Source organism: Staurois parvus, unplaced genomic scaffold (assembly GCF_062004578.1).
Source record: "Staurois parvus isolate SC_StPar_1 unplaced genomic scaffold, SC_StPar_1.0 ptg000397l, whole genome shotgun sequence".
NCBI lineage: Eukaryota > Metazoa > Chordata > Amphibia > Anura > Ranidae > Staurois > Staurois parvus.
The window spans coordinates 5240861-5263003 of NW_028318193.1; the positions used below are offsets into that span (position 1 = coordinate 5240861).

A 22143-nucleotide genomic window follows, 5' to 3' on the forward strand; every position below is an offset into this window, starting at 1 on the left:
AGGGAGTGAGAGACCGTATGACAGCTTTGATGCTCAATAAACAAATGTCCAGTACCTTTAAAGAGTCCCATGCCAAGTTTCTAAAGATTTGAACCATGGTTGACGTATGCCTTCCCTACTCTACCTCTGAATAGTGTGGGATGACTATGACTGGCAGCCCCGATGATCCTGAGCCCCTGCTCCTCTTCCTCTTATTTACTTTTCCTTTGCTCTCCTTTTTTTTTTGATAGGACTCTGCTCCCCCTATATGTTTTTATTTGGATCTGTAGCACATTCTACTGTTGTCTGGAAATTAGTATGTCCAGCTTTACAACTACCTGGCTCTTTCCTGGACCATCCCTTCCTTGTGTTCATATTTATCATGTTTGAGTTACATTTAAGTTGATTCAGGGACTATCCGATTACCTCTTGCGGGATCAGAAAGCTATTTTTCCCCTGCAGAAGCAAATTGGATCATGCTTTGCTGGTGTTTTTGCCTTCCTCTGGATCAACTATGGATATAGATTATAACGTTTGTTTGTTTTTTATGGTTGAATGGACTTTTTTTGAATGGCTGGATGGACTTTTGTCTTTTTTCAGCCAGACTAACTATGTAACTATGTAACTATATTATTGGTGTTGATCTTCCTTTTTTGTTAGCACCATATAAACTTTCTGTACTCATGTTGCCAGTTCTAGCCCCTGCATGGGCGGATTAGGTGCTTTCCCTTGTTACTCTGTTTTAAATGAATAAAAACTATTGAACCAAAAAAAAGTATCCTGTTCTCTTTATATTGCTTCCTTTGTGTGAAATATCTGGTAATCATGCTGGTCCCCCTGCTTTTCCATTTCAAAATGACCATGCTAGGCATGGAAGCACATCCATCTCAGTGTGTTCATTTTCCTGACTGTGCTGGCAGGACAGTCTGACTGTCCTCCAATGATCAGACTTGTGCTGACACACCCCCTGCTCAGCCATTCACTGGGAAGATCAGTGTATTGCTGTTTCTGTACCCCCACATCATTAAGCCCCTTATGCCGCCAAGAATATTGATTGTGTGAACTGTTGTTTAAAAAAAAAGCAGGGTTATTTTTTTTATATATACACAAATGTTTTGCCTTTTATTTCTATTTTAAACTGAATGGGCTGTTTCACAATGTAAGGATTAACATATACTTTAAGCCAGCTCTCATTTTCTTTTTGGGTGGTCTGTACAGTTCAGAAGTAGCTTTGAATATAAAATAGACAGTATGGTGGCTACAATAGCTGATTCTAGTGGTAGTGTTTACTAATACAAGTGCATTACACAAGGGGCAGAGCTTGTATCATTCAGATGTGCCTGTGGCTGAAATAATGTCTTAATACAGCCCTGCTAACAGTAGCATGGAACCTTGTGTTGTGTTGCATAACATCACAATAAATATCTAATCACAGTTATGGTATCTATTATCCAGCATGCATTTGATGGTTTGGAAATGATCGTTATGTGTTTACAGATAATGTTTCGGGATCATTTACATTTCTAAAAATGGCCCTTAATGCCTTATATACTTTCTAGCCATGATAAAATTATCATTTGATGGTCTGCAGATGTAGATTGCAAAAGAAAAACCATGATAAATGCATCCATATTATATAAGTCTTATTTTCTGAAAAGCTTCAATTAGTCTTTTCACATTCTGGAAAATTTTGGGTAACAGGTTTCATTTAGGAAATCTTATACCTGTGAAAGCAATACATTACTTGGAGTGTGAGTCTACAACTAATTCCAGAAGTCTAAACATTCTCTTCTGCATTTTTGTGTAACGCGGACTTTATCTCTTATTATGAAAAGACTTATGTCCTGTATAAAGTAAGGTGCTAAATCAAACAGACCATCAACTTGGTTCTACATATTATATGAAAAAATGTTAAACACTCCAGGCCTTGTTTAAGTTATTTTTTACTCAGCTGCATAGAATATTAAAAAAGCAAATCTATTTCAGTGCTAGCTCAGGTATAAATTATTATAAGAAAACAGACCAAAGCACAAAGGCTTGGCATTGAATAAATTATGGAATCTATGGCTCCCGTTTATTCTATTTAGTAGTTAAGACATAAATTATTATACCAAATTTCACAATCAACAACAAAAATTGAACAAACAAAAAATGAATAAAATGGTATAAAACACGTTTGGTCAACATATTGGAAATACGATATACAATACATATAAGTTTTCCATTGCCAAAAGACAAAAAAATTAAAATAGCTTATAATTCAACAGTTATACTCGGTTTCAAATTGTGCCAAGGGTGCCCACTATCCCAGAGAGGGGCTTTAATATAGGAGGTTCTAAAGTTTAGGAGAGATGGGTTATAAATAGCGGGGTTGTGATTCAAATAAAATGCTTACCTTAAAAGTAAAAGAATTAAAGAATAAATGTGAATGTTGAAATTCTAGAAAATGGCTGCTACATTGGAAGGAGTCTGTAGTAATGGAGGTGTGGGTAGGTTTATAACATTTCAGTGTTTGACTTCCCTGTTCCTCCCAGCCCAGAAGTATGCACTTCCTCCCCTTTCACCTAGAACACACACACATATGTGCACAGTTTCCCAGTGGCAAGATAACTGACGGATCTCTACAGACTGCAAAGGAGAGGAGGTGATGTCACCAGAGGGAAAAGGATGTGAGTGGAGAGCCTATAAACTCCAGTCTCAGCCTCTCTTGTTCGTTTTATGTCCCAGCAAAGTAGACAAGGGGGAGCAGAGACAAAGGAAGCTATGGTGGATCATGCAGTGGCAGAGTTGGTGGCTGGTCGGGGAAGTGCTGGCTAGCAGAAAGGTGCAGTGTCTGGGTTGTTTGGGTGCAGTGTCTGGGGTGTTGGGGTGCAGTATCTAGGGTGTTGGGGTGTATTGTCCAGGGTGTGGGTTCAGTGTCATAGGTGATGGAAGGCAGGGAGGTTAGGAGTCCAGAATTTAGTTGTAGCAGTGCTGAATGACAGGGAGATGTCATTGTCAAAGTGCAGCATGGATTACATAGTCCGCTAATCTAATATGAGTGCCAGGGTTTTAATTACCTTGGGGACAGAGCCTATTAGAATTAAGGTATTTGAAAGTGTAATTAGACTTACACCCCCTAAGAACTATGCATTGTGGTATTGTGTGTTTTACTGAATTTATAACACAAATACTGTATGTGCGGTGTGTTGAGGTCCCATCCATTTAGAATGCCACCCCAACGCACACATTCGGTAGGTGCCAATGGACCCACACTATATTAAAAAAGGTGCATTTTTATTGACTATGCCTTGGAAGCCCATTCTTGATGAAATGTTTGTCCTAACGCAATGCATGTTAACTTTTATGCAGTAGTGCACCACAATAGAAGAGCATAGCTTAAAGGGGACCTCAATATTTCGATGTGGGGCAGCACAGTGGCTAAATGGTTTGCACTTCCACCTGGCAGTACTAGGGTAGTTGGTTTGAATCCCAGCCACGGCACCACCTGCCTGGAGTTTGCATGTTCCCTTTGTGCCTGCGTGGGTTTCATCCAGGTACTCTGGATTCCTTCCACACTCCACAGATATGCTGGTAGCTTAATTGGTTCCTGTCAAAATTGGCTCTAGTATGTATGAATGTGAGTTAGGGACTTTAGATTGTACACCCCTTGAGTGTTAGGGGCTGATGTGAATGTACAATAAATATGTAAAGCGCTGCGTAAATTCACCGCACTATATGAGTACCTATAATGATAATAATAGTGTGCGCTGCTGGCATGTGATGCGTGAAATATAACTAAAGGACTTAGGAGGAGATTTCCCTAAATAGCAGACAATTTGTGCTTTCCATGTTTTAAGATTGTTCTATTAAATCTAAGCTGATATATTTTATGTTTGGGAGCTTAGCAAAAATGTTTTAAAGAAGTTCAGAATGTAAAAGTTGGGTTATTTTATTGCTAAAAGAATTATCATGCAATTTATTGAAAACACACACACATATATGTATAATTGGAGCAGGTAACTCCTGCTATGTTGCAAATCTTATCTTGTTTTTGGATGTTTTATATACACAGTATGTACTGTATATAATATATATATAATTGCATTATGATTGATTTTAACTTAAAAGATAAGGAACATTTCAAACATTTTCCCTCCCTGATCTAGCCCACCCTTCTTCTGTGCCGCTATATATCATCTTTTTAAGTGGGAGAACTTGCACAATTGGTGGCTGACTAAATACTTTTTTGCCCCACTGTATGTGCAGTAGAACCCAATAGACTTATATGGGGGTTTACTGTGCATGCATAGGTAGCAGGACCTAGACCCAACATAAAGTGACAGTTTTGTTGATCTCCTCTAACCTTCAGCTATCCCTGCACATACCAGATATCAGATTTCAGCACAGGAAGTCTCTTATCGTTAATAGCTTTATTTGCAGCTATCTTCAGTAGACCAGGAGCCACACATAAGTTATTACTGATGGGAAACTTCCTGTACTGGGAGCTGATTATTGGTGTTCATGAAGATCACTGCAGCATAGAGGAGGTCAGCAGCACTGTCACTAAACGACAGGTGCACTTTGAGGGTAGTGTAGAGTCTTTGGGATGACCCAAATGACACCAGTACCGGCAGGTATGGTAGGTAATTACATTGCTTCGCTACTTTGTATGCACAGTTGCATCAATATTTATTAGTAGTGCAGTGACATACACAAATGCCATACCAAGTGGGAAGCACTCCTAGAGAAGTCTCTACAGGAGGTGAGTCTGTGTTGCAGTTGGACATGACTTTTTAATTTCTGGCCCCATCAGCTCAGACCACCTCCCTACCCCCAGCACCTGTTGAGGCTTACAAGGGCACTGTACCTCTGGCAGGGCAGGTTACACCACCAACTTCCCCCATCTGACCTCTGGCCAGGAAGTCTGCATCTGGAGTTACAGCTCGCAGTTCTTTGCGGAGCCACCAATTGCCATTGCATCTGTAGCCACCCCCCTCACTACCGCTGGGCCAGCACCCCCCAGTCACTATTGTGCCTGCACCTCACCACCATGCCTGAAACCTCCCTGCCACTTTACCTTTATGCCAACCCTTTTCCCCTCTTCCCTTGCTTTTACCACAACAGTTGACCCCTATGTTCCTGCCCCCGCATCATATCTGCACACCAACCCCTTCCCTTTGTCACCACTCCACCTGAGCCCCATCACTCTCTCTCTCTCACCATCTCTCCCACATGACCCCACTGTACTCAAGCCTGCCTCTGTGCTTGTTGCCACTATACTAATGCACCCTTTCCATACTTAGCCCATTCAATGGACAGGCACACCCAGGGCTGTGGATGAGGGGGTACCACCAGTCTGGTGTATGGGGCCCAGGCTAGCAAGGGGGCCCAGGCAGCTGGGTTAATCAGATGTAGGCAGGGAGGGTGATCGACATGGTGGTGGGGAGTCAATTACTGGAACTGATCCCCTGTATGGCTCTCTCTGCAGCAGCTGAAAGCTGGATTCTTCTCTCCCTCCTGCTGGCTTTCAGCTGCTGCAGAGAGAGCTATACAGGGCATCGGATCCAGTAATTGCCCCCCCCCTGCATACATCACTCTCCTTGTGTACAATACATTTTCCCCCTGCTGCCCTGGTCCCCCTGTGTGCCCCCACCCTTGCAGTGCTGCTGGCTTCTTTCCTCTCCTTCCCACTGGCAGCTGCAAGCACACAATAGGATCCTTCAGGATGTTAGGTGGGGGAAGGTTCCGGTAAATATGTCACATTAACCAGCCCCTTCCTTTTTCTGAATGAACGCAATGAGTGATCGGTACCAACAACTCACTATGTTCATTCATAACTGAAGCATAGTAAACTGTGCTTTTGTTTGGGGAGGGGGGCCCTGTCATGTTGGCTGTATGGGGCCCCATGGTTTCTAACAGCAGCCCTAGGCACACCTTTGCTGGTAACTTTGTATGATTAATACACTCATACGTGGCCTTAATATAACTCACTTCATGCTCCTTTGGCTTAGCACATGTGACATAAAGTCTAGGCTTTGAAATAGATGTATACATAAACATGTTAATTTTGTCTGTTTTGGCTCATTTTCAATATGCTTTTATGACTGTTTAAAATTTACCTTATGTTTCCTTTCTAACAACACTGCTGATGTTAGAAAACAACAAAAACATGTATAAAATAAATTCTGCTCATAACTTGAGACAAGGTAATTTAGAGGTATTTGCAAAATATAACATCTGTTATGATCTAGAATTCAAAGCACATTATTAGACGTTAAATGTTTTTTATTTTTAGAAAATATGTATGCCATGTGGAAAATTGTTTTTCACCTGAAAGCAATTCATCAGTTTAAAAAAAAAACCTGTAATAACCTGTTAAAAGATGAAATTACATCTATGAATTCTGTATGTTATGACTGAATACATTCTTGGTAGCTTAAAGCCCAATTCACATTTTCTTGCAAATTTGATATTTCATGCATTTGCACTTCTAATTATTGATCTAACAAGAAATATTCAAGCCAAAACATTTTTTTTCTCTTGCGTTGGCTAGACATGGGAAGAGTACATACCTCAGTCAATTTTTTATTGCTGTCTCTGAACCCTGTTAGGGAGATATCACCTAACTTCAAGTCATCACTACTTCAGCTAGACACTGGGGTTATTTACAAAAACTGGAGAGTGCAAAATTGGGTGTAGCTCTGCATAGGCACCAATCAGTTTCCCGATTTTTTTGTCAAAGCTTAATTGAACAAGCTAAAGTTATGCAGGCCATAGATGGGTCGAAAATCGGCCGATTTTTCGGCCGAAAATAAAATCGACCGATTTTCGGATCGTTAGTGGGCTATTTGGTCGGCCGTTTTTCGGTATTTTGGCGGGTTTTTTTTTTCTGTAAAGTTGGAAAAAAATCGGCCGATTTTGCCGATCGGCCGATTTTCGCGGCAATTAGTGGGCAAATCGGCCGATTTTTTGCCAATAAAAAATCTGCGCATGAGCAGTGACCTGCAAGAGGAAGACAAAAAGAAGAAAATGAAGAAGAGGAAGAGGATGAAGAAGAGGATGAAGGAGAAGAAGAGGATGAGGAAGAGGAAGAAGAAGAAGAAGATGAGGATGAAGAAGAAGAAGAAGAGGATGAGGAAGAAGAAGAAGAGGATGAGGATGAAGAAGAAGAAGAAGAAGAGGATGAGGATGAAGAAGAGGATGAAGAAGAAGAAGAAGAGGATGAGGATGAAGAAGAAAAAGAAGAAGAAGAAGAGGATGAGGATGAAGAAGAAGAGGATGAGGATGATGAAGAAGAAGAAGAGGATGAGGATGAAGAAGAAGAGGATGAGGATGAAGAAGAAGAAGAAGAAGAAGAGGACGAGGGTGAGAAGGAAGAAGAAGAAGAGGATGAGGATGAAGAAGAAGAGGATGAGGATGAAGAAGAAGAAGAAGAAGAAGAGGATGATGATGAGGAAGAAGAAGAAGAGGATGAGGATGTAGAAGAAGAAGAAGAGGATGAGGATGAAGAAGAGGATGAGGATGAAGAAGAAGAAAAAGAGGATGAGGAAGAAGAAGAAGAGGAGGAGGATGAGGATGAAGAAGAAGTGGGTGAGGATGAGGAAGAAGAAGAGGAGGATAAGGATGAAGAAGAAGAAGAAGATGAGGATGAAGAAGAAGAGGATGAGGATGAAGAAGAAGAAGAGGACGAGGATGAGGAAGAAGAAGAAGAAGAAGAGGATGAGGATGTACAAGAAGAAGAAGAGGATGAGGATGATGAAGAAGAAGAGGATGAGGATGATGAAGAAGAAGAAGAAGAGGATGAGGATGAAGAAGAAGAAGAAGATGAGGATGAGGAAGAAGAAGAAGAAGAGGAGGAGGAGGAGGATGAAGAAGAAGAAGAGGATGATGAAGAAGAAGAGGATGAGGATGAAGAAGAAGAGGATGAGGATGAAGAAGAGGATGAGGATGAAGAAGAAGAGGATGAGGATGATGAAGAAGAAGAAGAAGAGGATGAAGAAGAAGAAGAAGAAGAAGAAGATGAGGATGAAGAAGAAGAAAAAGAAGAAGTAGGATGAAAATAAGAAGAATTCCAGTCCAGCAAAAAGTGTCTCTGCAGAGAGCTCCGCTATCTCTGACAGTTCTCTGACAGTTCTTTGACATTTACAGCGGTTGCAACAATGTATCTATTTGTTTCCGAATAAAAACATCTGTATCCTAAATGGAAACAAATAGATACAATGTTTCAACCGCTGTAAATGTGAAGAAACTGTCAGAGAACTGTCAGAAATAGCGGAGCTCTCTGCAGGGACACTTTTTGCCGGCTGTAGAAGGGATGAAAAATGGCCGATTTTTTTTACCATTGATGGTAACGTCGGCCGCTTGAACGACCGAATTTTCGTTTTTTAAAAGAAAAATCTGCCGTTTTTCTCCCCATCTATGGCCTGCATTAGAATCTGATTAGCTATCATACACAGCTGCACCAGAGTTTGCACTCTACAGTTTTATTAAGTCAAACCTATAGACTGCAATAATAGCCTAATTAACCACTTGCCTTCCAAAGGATTTAGCCCCTTCATGACCAGCCCATTTTTTGCATTAAAGCACTGCATTATTTTAACTGACAATTGCGCAGTCATGCAATGCTGCACCCAAATTAAATTTACTTCCTTTTTTCCCACAAATTGAGCTTTCTTTCAGTGGCATTTGATTGCCTGTGCATTTTTTATTTTTTGCTCTATAAAAAAAAAACAATTTTGAGAAAAAAACATTTTTGACTCTTTGCTATTAAACGTGTCCAGTAAAAAAAATGCCAAAAATCTAATTTCATCATAAATTTAGGCCAAAATGTATTCTGCTAGGTCTCTGCTAAAAAAAAAATCTCAAGACGTGTATATAATTTGGTTTATTATTATTATTATTATTACACAGGACTTATTTATGTGAAAGTTATAGCGTTTACAAATGGCAGTATATTTACTGGGATTTTTTTTTCTATTTTTACTAGTAATGGAGGTGATCAGTGACTTATAGCAGGACTGCGGCGGGCATTCTGACACAGTGACACAAATACAGTGATCAGTGCTAATAAAAAGCACTGACCCAGTACTAATGGCACTGGGCAGGAAGGGGTTAACATGTGGGGTGATCAAAGGGTTAACTGTGTGCTGTTTGTAACTGTGTGGCTGTGTTTGTGCTTCACTGTAAGCACACTGCTTTGCATGGCTGTGCAATGCACAGCCATGCAAAGCAGTGCACAGGAGCTGACAAGGGAGAGAACTGTTCTGTTTAAAAACAGTTCTCCCCCCCGTTGGAGATGCTTGGCAATCACGGGGCGCCAGCGAGTAATCACCGGCCTGGGACCCGTTGATTGACAGCCAAGGCCGCGAATGGCGGCGCGGGTAGGGCATACATGCCCCCTACCCAGAAATGCAAAATCACATATATATATATATATATGTGTGATTTTGTGTACCCGTGTCACCCTGTAGCAGTACTTCTGCTATACTGCAGACAGGAAGCGGTTAATGAAAAAAAGGATTTTATTGCAGTCTGTACCATATTGGAGAGATTTCCCCTCACTTCCTGACTGGAAGGGAGGAGAACATTGGTCACAGGAATTTCAGTCAGTTCCTTTAGCTAGAGTTAAGCTTCAGCAGACTTTGAATATGTCATATTGGATGTAATATTTCTTACAGAGTTGGGCTTGATGTTCGAGTCGAAAGTAAGTTTGACTTGAACATTGGCTGTTTGTTTGTTTGTTCGGAGAACACATGAACGGTAAGGGCGTTTGGTGGGCTGTTCGCCTGCCATGTCCCACAATGCACTGCACCCTGACAGTGCACTGCGATTGACCAAAGCCATGCACCTGACCACAGGTCAGGAGCAATGCTTTGGCCAATCACAGTGCATGATGATGTCACAAGGGGCGGGGCCACCCAGTTTACATCATCGGGTGGTTCCTGACCCTTAGATATTTAAGAACTGTCAGGCTGGCACAGCTGTAGATGGTGGGAATCAGCATCAAGAGAGGAGCCTTTTTTTTTTGTTTCTTTTTTGGGGTCGATGGTGGTGGTGGGCATCGTGATTGCTGTTGGATCTACTTCAGGGACCTTTTTTAACTATTGTTTTAATAAAGGATTTGTCAAAAGACTGTCTTCTGTCATTTTTTACACACTTTGTTTTTTGTGAATGAGTAGCGGTACCATGTACCCCATACTAATTCACATAGGGGGGCTAGGATCCGGGCGCCCCCTTGTTAAAGGGGGCTTCCAGATTCTGATAAACCCCTGCCCGCAGACCCCCACAACCACCGGCCACGGTTGTGGGGAAGAGGCGCTTGTCCCCATGTTGATGATGCTTTGGGGGGGAGCCCCCCTTCCCCAAAGAACCCCCTATGTTGAGGGCATGTGGCCTGGTATGGTTCAGGAGGGGGGCACTCGCTCGTCTCCTCCCCTTTCCTGACCTGCCTACATGCTCAGATAAGGGTCTGGTATGGATTTTGGGGGACCCCCGCATCATTTAGTTTTTAATTTTGCCATGGAGTTGCCCTCAAAATCCATACCAGACCCGAAGGGCTTGGTATGGATGGGGGGGGACCCCCTGCCGTTTGAAAAAATTTTTTTTAACTGCCGGCAATTTTTTTACATTCAGGTATCCGTGGGGAACCCTGCTAACAGCTGAAACATTAAAGAATGTTTTCACTACTAAAATACTGCATGTCTATAACTCATGTGGTATTTTAGTAGCTGTGCAGTATCTTACTGCATATTGGATGCGCTAAGATACTGCATAGTGAATTGTCCCTGTTCGAAGTTCGCGGTCGAACGTTCATTAGGTTCAAACGTTCGACCGCAAACCGAACAGGGGGGTGTTCAGCCATCACTAATTACTTTATAAATATATTACATATATTAAAAGCTTAATCAAGGATACAAAACAGGGCACATAATAAATGCTATTTACTAATGACTTAACTGCCCTTCCTATCAAAATGAAAGTGGTTGTAAAGGTAAAAGGTTTTTTTTACCTTCATGCATTCTATGCATGAAGGTAAAAAAACCTTTGGTGTGCTGCTCCCCCACAGCCTCCCCTAATACTCACCTGAGCTTGCTATCGATCCAGTGATGTGCACAAGAGCCTCAGCTGTCATGTGATTCCTTCTCCTCATTGGCTGAGACAGCAGCAGGAGCTATCCGTTCCCACTGCTGTCAATTGCAGCCAGTGGGCCAATAAGGAGAGAGCAGGAGGCAGGGCAGAGCCACGGCTTTATGTGTCTTATGGATGCATAGAGCCGGTCTCGAGAGTGAGCACACACCAGTGTTCCCATAGCAAGCAGCTTGCTATAGAGGGCACTGGTCGAGGGGGAGGAGCCAGGAGTGCCATCGGGGGACTGAGAAGAAAAGCATTGCACAGAGCAGGTAAGTATAACATGTTTGTTATTGAAAAAAAATTACAAACCTTTAATACCACTTTGCATTCTTAGCATGTTTGCAGAAAACCTTTTCAAATTCACTGTAATCAGTTCCACTGCTACCAGCTGAAGACTGGTAGGGTACACCTGTGTCCTGTATGCACGTCCATATTGGTATGCACGTGTAAGAGCTTCCAAAGTCCTTCCATGAAGCCAAGCTTTCCTATGTAAAAAAAAAAGCTTGTTGTGTGATGTAATTTTGCCAACAGTAAAGGTCATACAAATTAGCAGCCAGAATGATAGTTTGCAAGTGTTAAAGCCAATAAGACCTAAGAGTTTATAAACCCTCTTGATTTACCTAGCATCAAAAGTAACTTAGGAAAGGAATCGATAAGAGATGTTCCATGACAACTACATGTACAGTACATTACTCTAGCTAATATGGACATTCTTAGCAATGAAAAGTATTTAAGGGACTTTCTACAAGCCAACCATTAAATCATACTATATCTTAACATAAAAATGAAAAATTGTATAAATTGCAGCTTGTAAATCCTTAGATGGTGAGGCTGCATTAGTTTTCTGTTTTTAGTTTTTTTATTGTCTTCCAGTGATTCAACCAACAACACACTTACTGTCTTAGGGTGGCTCCTTTATTTATGGAGTCTACCTTGGATAGCAGCATTGTCTGATGAGGGTAGTGTTGGATGGACCAGTATATTTCAATGGATTTTACATAAATGAATAACAAATTAAAGCCCAATTTCAGGTAACACTTTTTAAGCAGTTACAGAAACCATTTTTTGTTTTTGTTTTTGGATAAAGCTTTTAACTATATGAACGAATGCTCACTACTGTAAGCACCGCTGTCAGTATTACATGGTTTCTCTTGACCCTCTAACTTCCAATTTTGCTGCACGGCTTGGTCTGTTAAAGGAGGTTGAAAAATAACAGCAGGATTAACAGGTAAAACAAAACTAAGCCATTGGGGGACTCAAAACTGCTTTGTTAATTCTAGTGATAGACTGCATCATATGTCATTTTTTATTTTACCTTTAGTACCACTTTAAGGGTTCACTATGCAATGAATTGTATGCATTTTCAGTATCATTTCATGTTCTTTCCTCTTACAAATGTCATGTTAAATATTATAGAGCAGTGGTTCTCAAACTTCCTAATGTCGTGACCCTTTAATACAGTTCCTCATGTTGTGGTGACCCCCAACCATAAAATTATTTACCCAGTAATTATAATTCATGAGTGTCGTTTTACCTCCAATACTGCTGCTTTCAACACAGTAGCTGCTTTTAACAGAGTAGCTGCTTTCAACACAGCAGCTGCTTTCTACACAGTAGCTGCTCTTTACACATCGGAAATATGTGTTTTCTGATGGTCTTAGGGGACCCCTGTGAAAGGGTCATTCGACCCCCAAAGGGGTCGCGACCCACAGGTTGAGAACCACTGTTATAGAGAGTAATGGTGTGCTCATTTTCAGGTTCAGCATTAAGGTACCCATCTTTTTAAGAACTTTCCAATCATCTTTGGAGTTGAAGGCTATATTTGTTGGTTTATACTCATCCTTAATTTGAAACAATGCATGGAAGACCCTATCAGTCCTCCAAGAGACACTTAAATTGCAATGTTTAGATTTCTATTTTATAAAATCGACTAATTTTATTAAATTGGTGATAGATTGTTACCAGTCCTAAAGTGTGTTTAAATTATCTTTCAAAATGATTGCAGGTATTCATTTATGGCTTTGTTTTGTCTTGGTAACCTTGTGACTGAACATTCTTGTGAATAAATTGCTTTGTAAACTAACAAAATAGAAACTATAATTTGACTCATGGTTTTGTTTTGCCCCCACAGTACACTGCGCAGTCAGTGAGTGGAGTCCTTGGGGTTCATGTACAAAGAGGGGGAAAACATGTGGTTTCAAGCGGGGCAATGAAACAAGAACTCGTGAGATACTACAGCACCCTTCATCACGTGGCACACCTTGCCCGCCAACAAATGAAACAAGAAAATGCATAGTGCAGAGAAAGAAATGTTCAGAAAGGTAATGTATTCTCATTTTGGGATTCTCCTCTAAAATGTTTTTAGCCATGCTGGCAAATAGAGTAAATGGACCAGCACCTAAATATTAAATTAATGCTACGTTGTCAGTTTTGCTAGTATAATGAATAGAAAGTCATAACAGAAAGTCATGGAGCAGAATGCTGCTGTTGGAGAACATGCGGCTCTACGATATACCTAACGCTGATCACATGACCAAAATCCTAGGCATCTGGTCCCTTTATCTTTGCAAAGTATAGATCAGCCAGTCAGAACACTCCCCTTCAACAGGGAATAAGTAACCAAAAACGTATGATTTTGGTCATGTAATCATCCCTAAAGAGAGCCTAGGTCAGTAATGTTTTCATGAACAATGAATATTTTAGCCATTTTGTTACTTCGTATATACCAATCTCAGTAAGACTGTTTAGCTGGCTTCAAGTTGCCAGTGGAGTATATGTCTACTTTCATGATCTGCCTATTTGTTGTGATCTTTAGCATTACCGTTTATAAAAGTATTATTATTGTTTTAAATTTATATAACATTGATGTTACGTTTGATGTAAAAAGCAGTGCAGAACTGAATGTACCGTATATAAAAGGCATAAAAATGTATTTATAGTTTTATCATTTTAAAAGGGATAATCCAGCTTGTAACGTGGTTATCAAACAATATAAATGCAACACAACTAGCACATTGTGGTATTTTGTAAATGAAGCTCTAAGATGAATCAAACAGCAGAGGCATTGTCATTATTTCTATCTGCAACTCAGGAACATGCTCTGGTTGGCACTACAACAGTCAAGCCCTAACAACCTTCTTCTTGGTAGCATGACATACAGTATTCCAAAGTTTATAAAGGCCATTCAATTGATGCATTGCTGCTCTGTGAGAGTTTACAGTAACCTGCCATGAAATGTAGTTGTTTTTGCTACTTTGTCTAAACTCCCCAAAAAACCAGAGGAGCAGGTCCCTATCCAGTCATAATCCAAATCAGTATGTACCAGGCTCAAGCTATTGATTTACCACCAAGACAAATATAGTCTCAGATCATTTATCGGGCAACTGATAGCACGAAAACCCTAATTCTGCATAACAATTTAAATCTAAAGGGATATCAGAGAGAAAACAGAAAAGCTTTTTTCTTTAGTCTGGTCATAAAAACAAAATACTGGCTGGAATTAATTTCAAATTTATTATACACAGTAAAGTTTAGCAGTAACATTTTGTCAATGGATTATTCTACTTTCCTAGCGATAGTAGTTTTAGTGGAGGATGATGTGTATGAATAAATACGACTTAGAATATTACTATCTGCTGGCACAACAGAAAAGTTTCCATCCTTGGACATTAGTAGTTTTGGTTTTGTGTTCCTGGCAAGCTGTATACATATTGTGCTAGAGAGAAAATCTGTAAATCCAATGGAAAAAAAAGACGAGCTGTCTAAATTATTTATGAATGCTATCGGGATTTATATGAGTCTAGGTGATCAACATGCCGGAATTAGAAACTATATGGAATCCCCCATTTTACAAGCAAGTTGTTAATTCCTAATATACTCCCCTGTCAGAGAAATAGATAGTTATATTAGAGCATATGTGTGGCTCGACTGGGTGGGAGAGCAGCAGTTACATGCAATGTTTGTGAAATTTCTAGGCAGAGGATTTGATAAGTATGCAATTGGCTTACACTCGCTGTGTTTTATCATACTTTGATTGGAGTTCAAAAATATGCTGAGGAAAAATTCCCAAAACCATGCATCAAGATTAGAGAAAATGTTACTTTAGCTGGAGATAATGTAACATAATACCGAGAGGCTTAAAATATTAAGTGTTAAATTCCCTTCTCATCCACCCACTCACACTCATCACAGACACAATCTGATGTAACACAGAAGGGCAAAAGACAACCATCACGTTTAATGATGTGCATGATGATAATGCAGAATGAATCCGCTATATTCAGCTATATTTCTTCCTGTCAATAAATAAATCGAGCTCAATTGTGTCACTAAGCTGCCTCTGATCTATTCTGTAACTTATATACATTGGGTAGACTTGTCATATGAAATAGTGAGTGATATTTTTATTGCTCTCTAGTTGAAACAGAGGCCACGCGGTAGTATTAGTTCACTTTGGTACACAGCTCCATCCACATCTTTTGGAAGCATTTGGGATATAGTCAGGAAATTAAGAAAGAGAATAGAGAAATCCTGCACACTTACAATTTTATCTAGTAAATTTTATTAACATCTAGCATTACCAAAAAATTGTATACAGATCACCAAAACATTCCATACAATAAAACATTAAACCAGGCATTAAAGTATCTCTAGGCAAAAGATATTTGTGAGGACGCCCTGGAGGAGGGGTGAAACGCGTTGACGCAATTTCTGGTTCCGGCAAGGTTGTATGGCATCACATCCGGTGAGTGGAGCACACGCGAAGAGCGGCACTCCGGAAGCCATTTTGACTAGCGTTGTATTGAGGTTGAAGGCTATGGATAACATAGTATTTCAAGGCTTAGTTAATGTGAGTGCAATGTGTATCACTGTTTTATTTGAATAAAGAAGCTCAACAATATTACACTATTAGTGTTTTTCCTGCTTCTGCCCACATGGTGAATTTTGGAATACATTGATGAATTGCACCTATACTCCATTGAACCCTGGATATCTCTGTGACCACATCTCACCAGTAATAAGCGTTTTTTGACTCTTAAGCCCTAAAATCTAGGAGTCCATCATATCTGGTGAGTGTGGAATACACAAGGGAGGGATCACTGAGCACTACGTGGTGTAATTACCCTGTGGTTTTTGAGGAACGGCATATATACATATATATTTTTCGGGACTTTCCTCTTTTGGCATGGATTTCTTCTATTGGAGCACATAATCACGGATCATTTTGGGTTGTGGACTTTCTTTATACTAATTATTTTTTTGCGCTGTGTTATTGATTATTTTAAAAGATAGTTTCTGTTTTTGGACCCTTATTCAGTTTAGGGAGCCTTTTGTGGTTAAATAATGGTGTCAGAAGAAGTGGATTTCAGTGTTTGCCTTGTGTGATTATCAGTGCCTTTGGATTGTGAGCACAGATGGGCTCTTGTTCTGCAGCGGTGAAGAGTCATAGGTCTGGAACAGTGCAATTCACGTTGGGTGTTTTATCTACAAATTGCTATCATTATTCTGTAAAACAACCTCCATATACCTTATGCATATGTATTTCATGAAGGTCATGTGAATGGTCCAGGTTTTAGCTCTGTGGGATGGAGACAGAAATAGAGAAGGAAGCTTACCGGCTTCCACCGACGTCATGTATCCCAGGAGGTCTGTAGCTCCATGCAAATTAGGGAAGCATTGTAATACGGTAGGTGGAGTTATTGACATCCCTATACCATCCCTACCTACAGCTATCCATTTAAAGGTTTAGACAGGAGACAAAACTGCCATCACATGCTGACTGTAGGGCATTGCTGCCTGTGACATGGGTAGCTGAAAGATGAAGACCCAGGGCTTGATCTTCCCAGGATTGGGAGCATGCATGTACACTGCAGTGGCAATGTTGCAAAGGCTCTATGAGCTGTCAGATCTATGTCACTGGTTTGAGTGACTGGCGGGATCAGCAAGTAGTTTCTATCAGAGGAAATTGTAACTATAAAGTTGGAAATTGTAAAGCGCTGAGGAAACGGCGCTATATAAATCTTGTATAATAATAATAAAAAACAATGTGCCCTGAGAAGTTATAAAAATTATAAGGAATGTTTTTTACAGGGTGGGGAGGTGGATTATGACCATTTTAAATTATTGTAAGCTTTGTAATGTTAGGGCATGAGACTGTATCTGAAACATAATTTTTTTGTATAACCTAGTGTTTCATTTAGATCCACTAATCTCACTTTTGCTGCGCTCCCTTGCTACTCTTAATCAGGGGCGGACTGACCATTTGGAAACCCGGGCACTGCCCGAGGGCCCGGGGTTAGTAGGGGGCCCCATGAGATGCCCCTGGTACCTTTTTCATAGGCTTTTTTGAGTTTGGGCAAGGACACAGGGGCCCCATGATCCCCTATTGCCCGGGGGCCCCATGAGTTGTCAGTCCGCCCCTGCTCTTAATGTTAATTTGTCAAAGCCCTTGGGAAATACCAGTGCTTCCAGGTATATGGGAGCATGTGACCTTCTTCCCTTCCTTACAGGATGCACTGCTTTGGCCTGAGCAGCCAATCCATAGGCCAGAATATTGTCAGGTGAGAGGGGGGGATGTCAATAACCCTGTATAAGCTCCAATACTATTAAACATGGAGCTTGCACTGGGTATGGACGCCTGGCTCTGATAGAGAGCGAATACAGTGCTCAGCAAAGGTTAGGTGGAGCGCTATTCTTTCAAGAAACTCTGTCACTTGGCCATGAATGTGTAAAGTGACAGAGTCTCTTTAAATAACTCCCACCATCATAAATTTCATGGTATGAAGTGAATTAATTACTGTTAGTGACATTAAAACAAATTTCTGAAAATATATTGTTTGATCTAGAGCCTTAGCTGTCATCAATTTGCAAAAATCTTCCATGTGCGTCATTCAACTGCTTAATGTAATAAAATCATATGTCTACATTTAAAATACAGAGACTACAAACATCATTTTACTTTAAAAATAAAAATGTTTAGCTTACAAAATCAACAGGAAAATTAGTTCCTAATCTCACAGTTTACGCAGCGTGGAAATAAATGAGTTCTGGTATATTTCCGGTTACTTTATCAAATATGACAGCATAAACAAGGCACAGTGGTGTCAAACACTCAAATGTAGGAGTTTTTTTTAAAGGTAACCGCTATGTGCTGCTAACAGAGCTGTCATTATGACATTTTAACTGGATAGTCAGTGTTTTTGTGCACATTATAGGCATGGTTCAGAGCAAGAGGACATGTTAATCAGAGAAAAAAATAAACACGTAAGCCCCCATGTAGCATTATGAACACTAATCAGAGTCAGAACAGCTTGTAAAATAACAGACAGCAGATTGTAGTAACACAGCTGAGAGATGTGTTTTATGTGTTAAAGACACTAGGCTGGTTAATGACCTTACTGTGTGATTGTTCCCCGGGCCTCCTAGACTCTAAAATTAACTTAAAACTAATTACTGTTTCCTGATGTTTATACGATGCATATACTACAAGGTCAACAGTGGGTGTTTAAGAACCCATTATGTCGACGTTCTATTTTCGTGCTATTGATAATGGCTCACATTCCGTATTGATTCGACTTGTGACATATCAGGATATGTTTAAAGCCTAACTCCAGCCATTTTTTTTTTAAATATAAAGTGTGGATTTTATTTCAATATGTGACCCCATTGGTGACATGTTTACCAAAAATGGGGAATGTGGTTGTTGCCAAGACAGGGCAGCACAGAAAGCAATAGAAACAAACTAATAAGAGCTAACTTGTTCTTGGTGGTTGCAAGGCTCAGCACTTTTTTTAAGAACCATATTAAAATAGAACTATGGAAAAAATTTCTAAGTCCCCTGAAAATCCAACAAATGTTGAGTTTGCCAATAAAGTTCACCTAATGCAGTTTACAGTGATGGTGTGGCAACAGTGCTGCTCTGCTCCTGAATTCAGAGCAGAGTTGCTACTCTCATGTAGGCTTTGCCTGCTTACACTACAGTGGGATGGTAAATGTTATGCCCCGTACACACTATAAGAATATTGTACGAAACGTTCCGATAATTGGATTGTTAGTCCACAGCTTTCGAGAGTCGATCTCGACAATTTGTGCAACAATATCCGAAGGGACAAGCGCAAAAATGTTTCTTGTATGATACCAGATCGTACGATTTTCGTTTAATCGGTACAGTAGTCATCCGAAAATACAATACAAATACAATACAATACATGACATCACTTACAAAATTCTTTTCTGTCATAGGAGAATTTTTGCATCTTTAATAACCTTTTCACTTTCGATGTGAGACTAGCAGACAAAAAAAAACCAGGCGATCGTTCGTCCGATATTCTCATCATGTGTACGGGGCTTTATTTGTGTAGGCTGACATACAAGAGCCTTTAGTTACTTTAACCACTTCCACCGCTTCCACGTCACCCTATAGCAGTCATTCTGCTACAGGGTGGCACGGGTGCGCAAAATCATGTATATATACTTGATTTTGCAGTTCTGGTTTGGCCAAGGCCATTCATGGCCTAGGCTGTCAATCATCAGGTCCTGGCCGGTGATTACTCGCTGGCACCCGGTGATCACTGAGTAACTCCGATGGGGGAGAGACCTGTGTATAAACAACACAGATCTCCCCCCTGTCAGCTCCTGCACACTGCGTTGTATGGCTCTGCATAGCAGAGCCATACAAAGCAATGTGCTTACAGTGAAGCACACACACAGCCCGCATAGTGAAACAGCACACAGTTAACCCTTTCATCGCCCTAGATGTTAACCCTTTCCTGCCCAGTGCCATTAGTACAGTGTCAGTGCTTTTTATTAGCATTGATCACTGTATTGGCATCACTGGGGATGTCAGTGACACCAAGTCAGTTCTCCCAAGTGTCAGAATGCCAGCCGCAGTCCCTCTATAAGTCATTGATCGCTGCCATTACTAGTAATAAAAATAAAATTCCACTATCTATAGCACCATTGGTAAACGCTATAACTTTCACATAAACCAATTAATTTACACGTATAGGGATTTTTTTTAGCATACATGTAGCAGAATACGTTTTGGCTTAATTTTTTGATTAAATTTGATTTTTTAAATTTTTTTATTGAACATGTTTAATAGCAAATAGTCAAAAATATTGGGTTTTTTTCTCAGTTGACTGGTCTTTTTTTCGTTCACAGCACAAAAAAATAGTAAATGCACAGGCAATCAAATACCACTGAAAGAAATATCTATTTGAAGGGAAAAAAAGGAAGTAAATTTAATTTGGGTGCAGCGCTGCATGACCGTGCAATTGTCAGTTAAACTAATGCAGCGCCATAACGCAAAAAATGGCCTGGTCATGAAGGGGGGTACATCCTATGGAGGGAAAGTGGTTAAGAAAGCCTATAAACAGATGTATTTCCAAGGTCCAAGGTCAGAACAAAAAGGGCTTATGACTCTGCAATGGGCACAACCCTGCATCCATTTTTTGTACTAGCCTGCTCATTGTTTTCCACACTACAATGGACTCCACTTTTCTCATTATAAAGCATTGTATCGCTATTAGGAAGCTAATTTTAGAATGTTTTCCTGAAGCTGATTTACTACTATGCTGTAAATAGCTGTGCAGAATAGCAGGATAGCAGGCTAAATACATGCACATACAAACACAACTGAATAAGTCAGAGGAAGTGCACACAACCTTTTCTTTATTTATTTATTATAGATATAGAATTTGTCTGGAATTTCTATCTGCAGGAGCTGTAAAAGGGCAAATAAATAAAAAAAGTAAATAAATTAAATGCAACTCCAACTTTGTAGTAAAACTCTAAAGCACATCAGTGAAATATGCTTTGTACATACTGTAGTATGCATTCCATCATTTTTTGTAAAATATTTAGCTATGGTTGTTAATTCAAAAAGCATATGGGGAGCAATTAACATGCCAGGGGAGGCTCACTATAACTACTATGCTGACCACTGCTGATCTAGTTTATTTTAGTAATTTAGTTATCCACAATCCTTATTAAAGCAGCATTTAACTCCAAACAAAAATATATTAAATTGCAGCTTACCAATTCATAGATTTTATGGTTGCATTCGTTTTATTTTTTAGGCATATTTCCTTTATTTTCACCTGGTGATCCAGTCGGCAAGTGTTTAAGAGACCAAACTGTCCAGACTCAGTAGCAGTTAGAGGGTTGGGAAAAAACATTTAACACAGTTGCTATAGCTGTTTATAAGTGTGACCTGGAGTTCAGCTTCAATGTGTTAGTGTATTTAAATCTTATAGTACATCTAACACTCCCCTCCACATCAGATGACAGTGGTACTGTCCAAAGGTACCCCTGTGCTTCTTCATTTAGAGCTGGGGCATTTTAATACAGGACGTATGTTATTGGCCAGATCACCAGGTGAAACCGGAGGGGGAAAAGCCTAATAAAATGAATGCAGCCACTACATCTAATAATTGGTAAGCTGCAATATATAAAATTTTTGTTTTGGGGGTTTAATGTCCCCTTAATCATATAATCAAGTACTTTCTTCTTTAAGGGAATCACAATTACTAGCAACGTTACAATCGATGCCTCAACAATCTACAATGTAAGGAGGTCAAAAACTTTGCCATGGTGAACTTTCACCTCCAAGATGAGTTACAGGCATAGCAAGTTACTTCATAGTGTATACAGAGCAATCCTGAGTTATCAAAATGGAATGTGTGATTCTCTATATAGTAGAGTATTAGGTTATTAACAACTGATGCTTGGGCGGATTTAGCAAAAATCAGAATAGTAAGAAAAATAAACAAAAGCTGCTTGTATAGAGTAGAGAATCCTACAAGCATATGATAATTATTATTATTATTATGTATTGTACAGAATGTTACTAAGGACAACAGTATACAATTATATGACAAAACAAAGACAACAAAAAATGTTACAGTAGTAAAAAACACAAAGAGGAGGATTTGTCAATTTTGCTACACAAAACGGTATGACAAAAATCAAACAGTAAGCAAGGTAAAAAAACGAATATAAAGCTTTAAAGCCCGTCTCAGGTAGAACACAAATTCTCCCTTGTAGTGGGCC

General features: G+C 39.9%; 1 protein-coding gene across 1 annotated transcript in view; it reads left to right on the forward strand.

Moving 5' to 3' along the window:
* The window catches only part of RSPO3 (R-spondin 3), a 122680-nt gene that overhangs the window by 83345 nt on the left and 17192 nt on the right, over positions 1-22143 (forward strand). The window contains exon 4 of the mRNA XM_089686452.1: positions 13223-13412. Coding sequence (XP_089542578.1) covers positions 13223-13412 — 190 coding nt within the window. The remainder of the gene's footprint in view (positions 1-13222; positions 13413-22143) is intronic.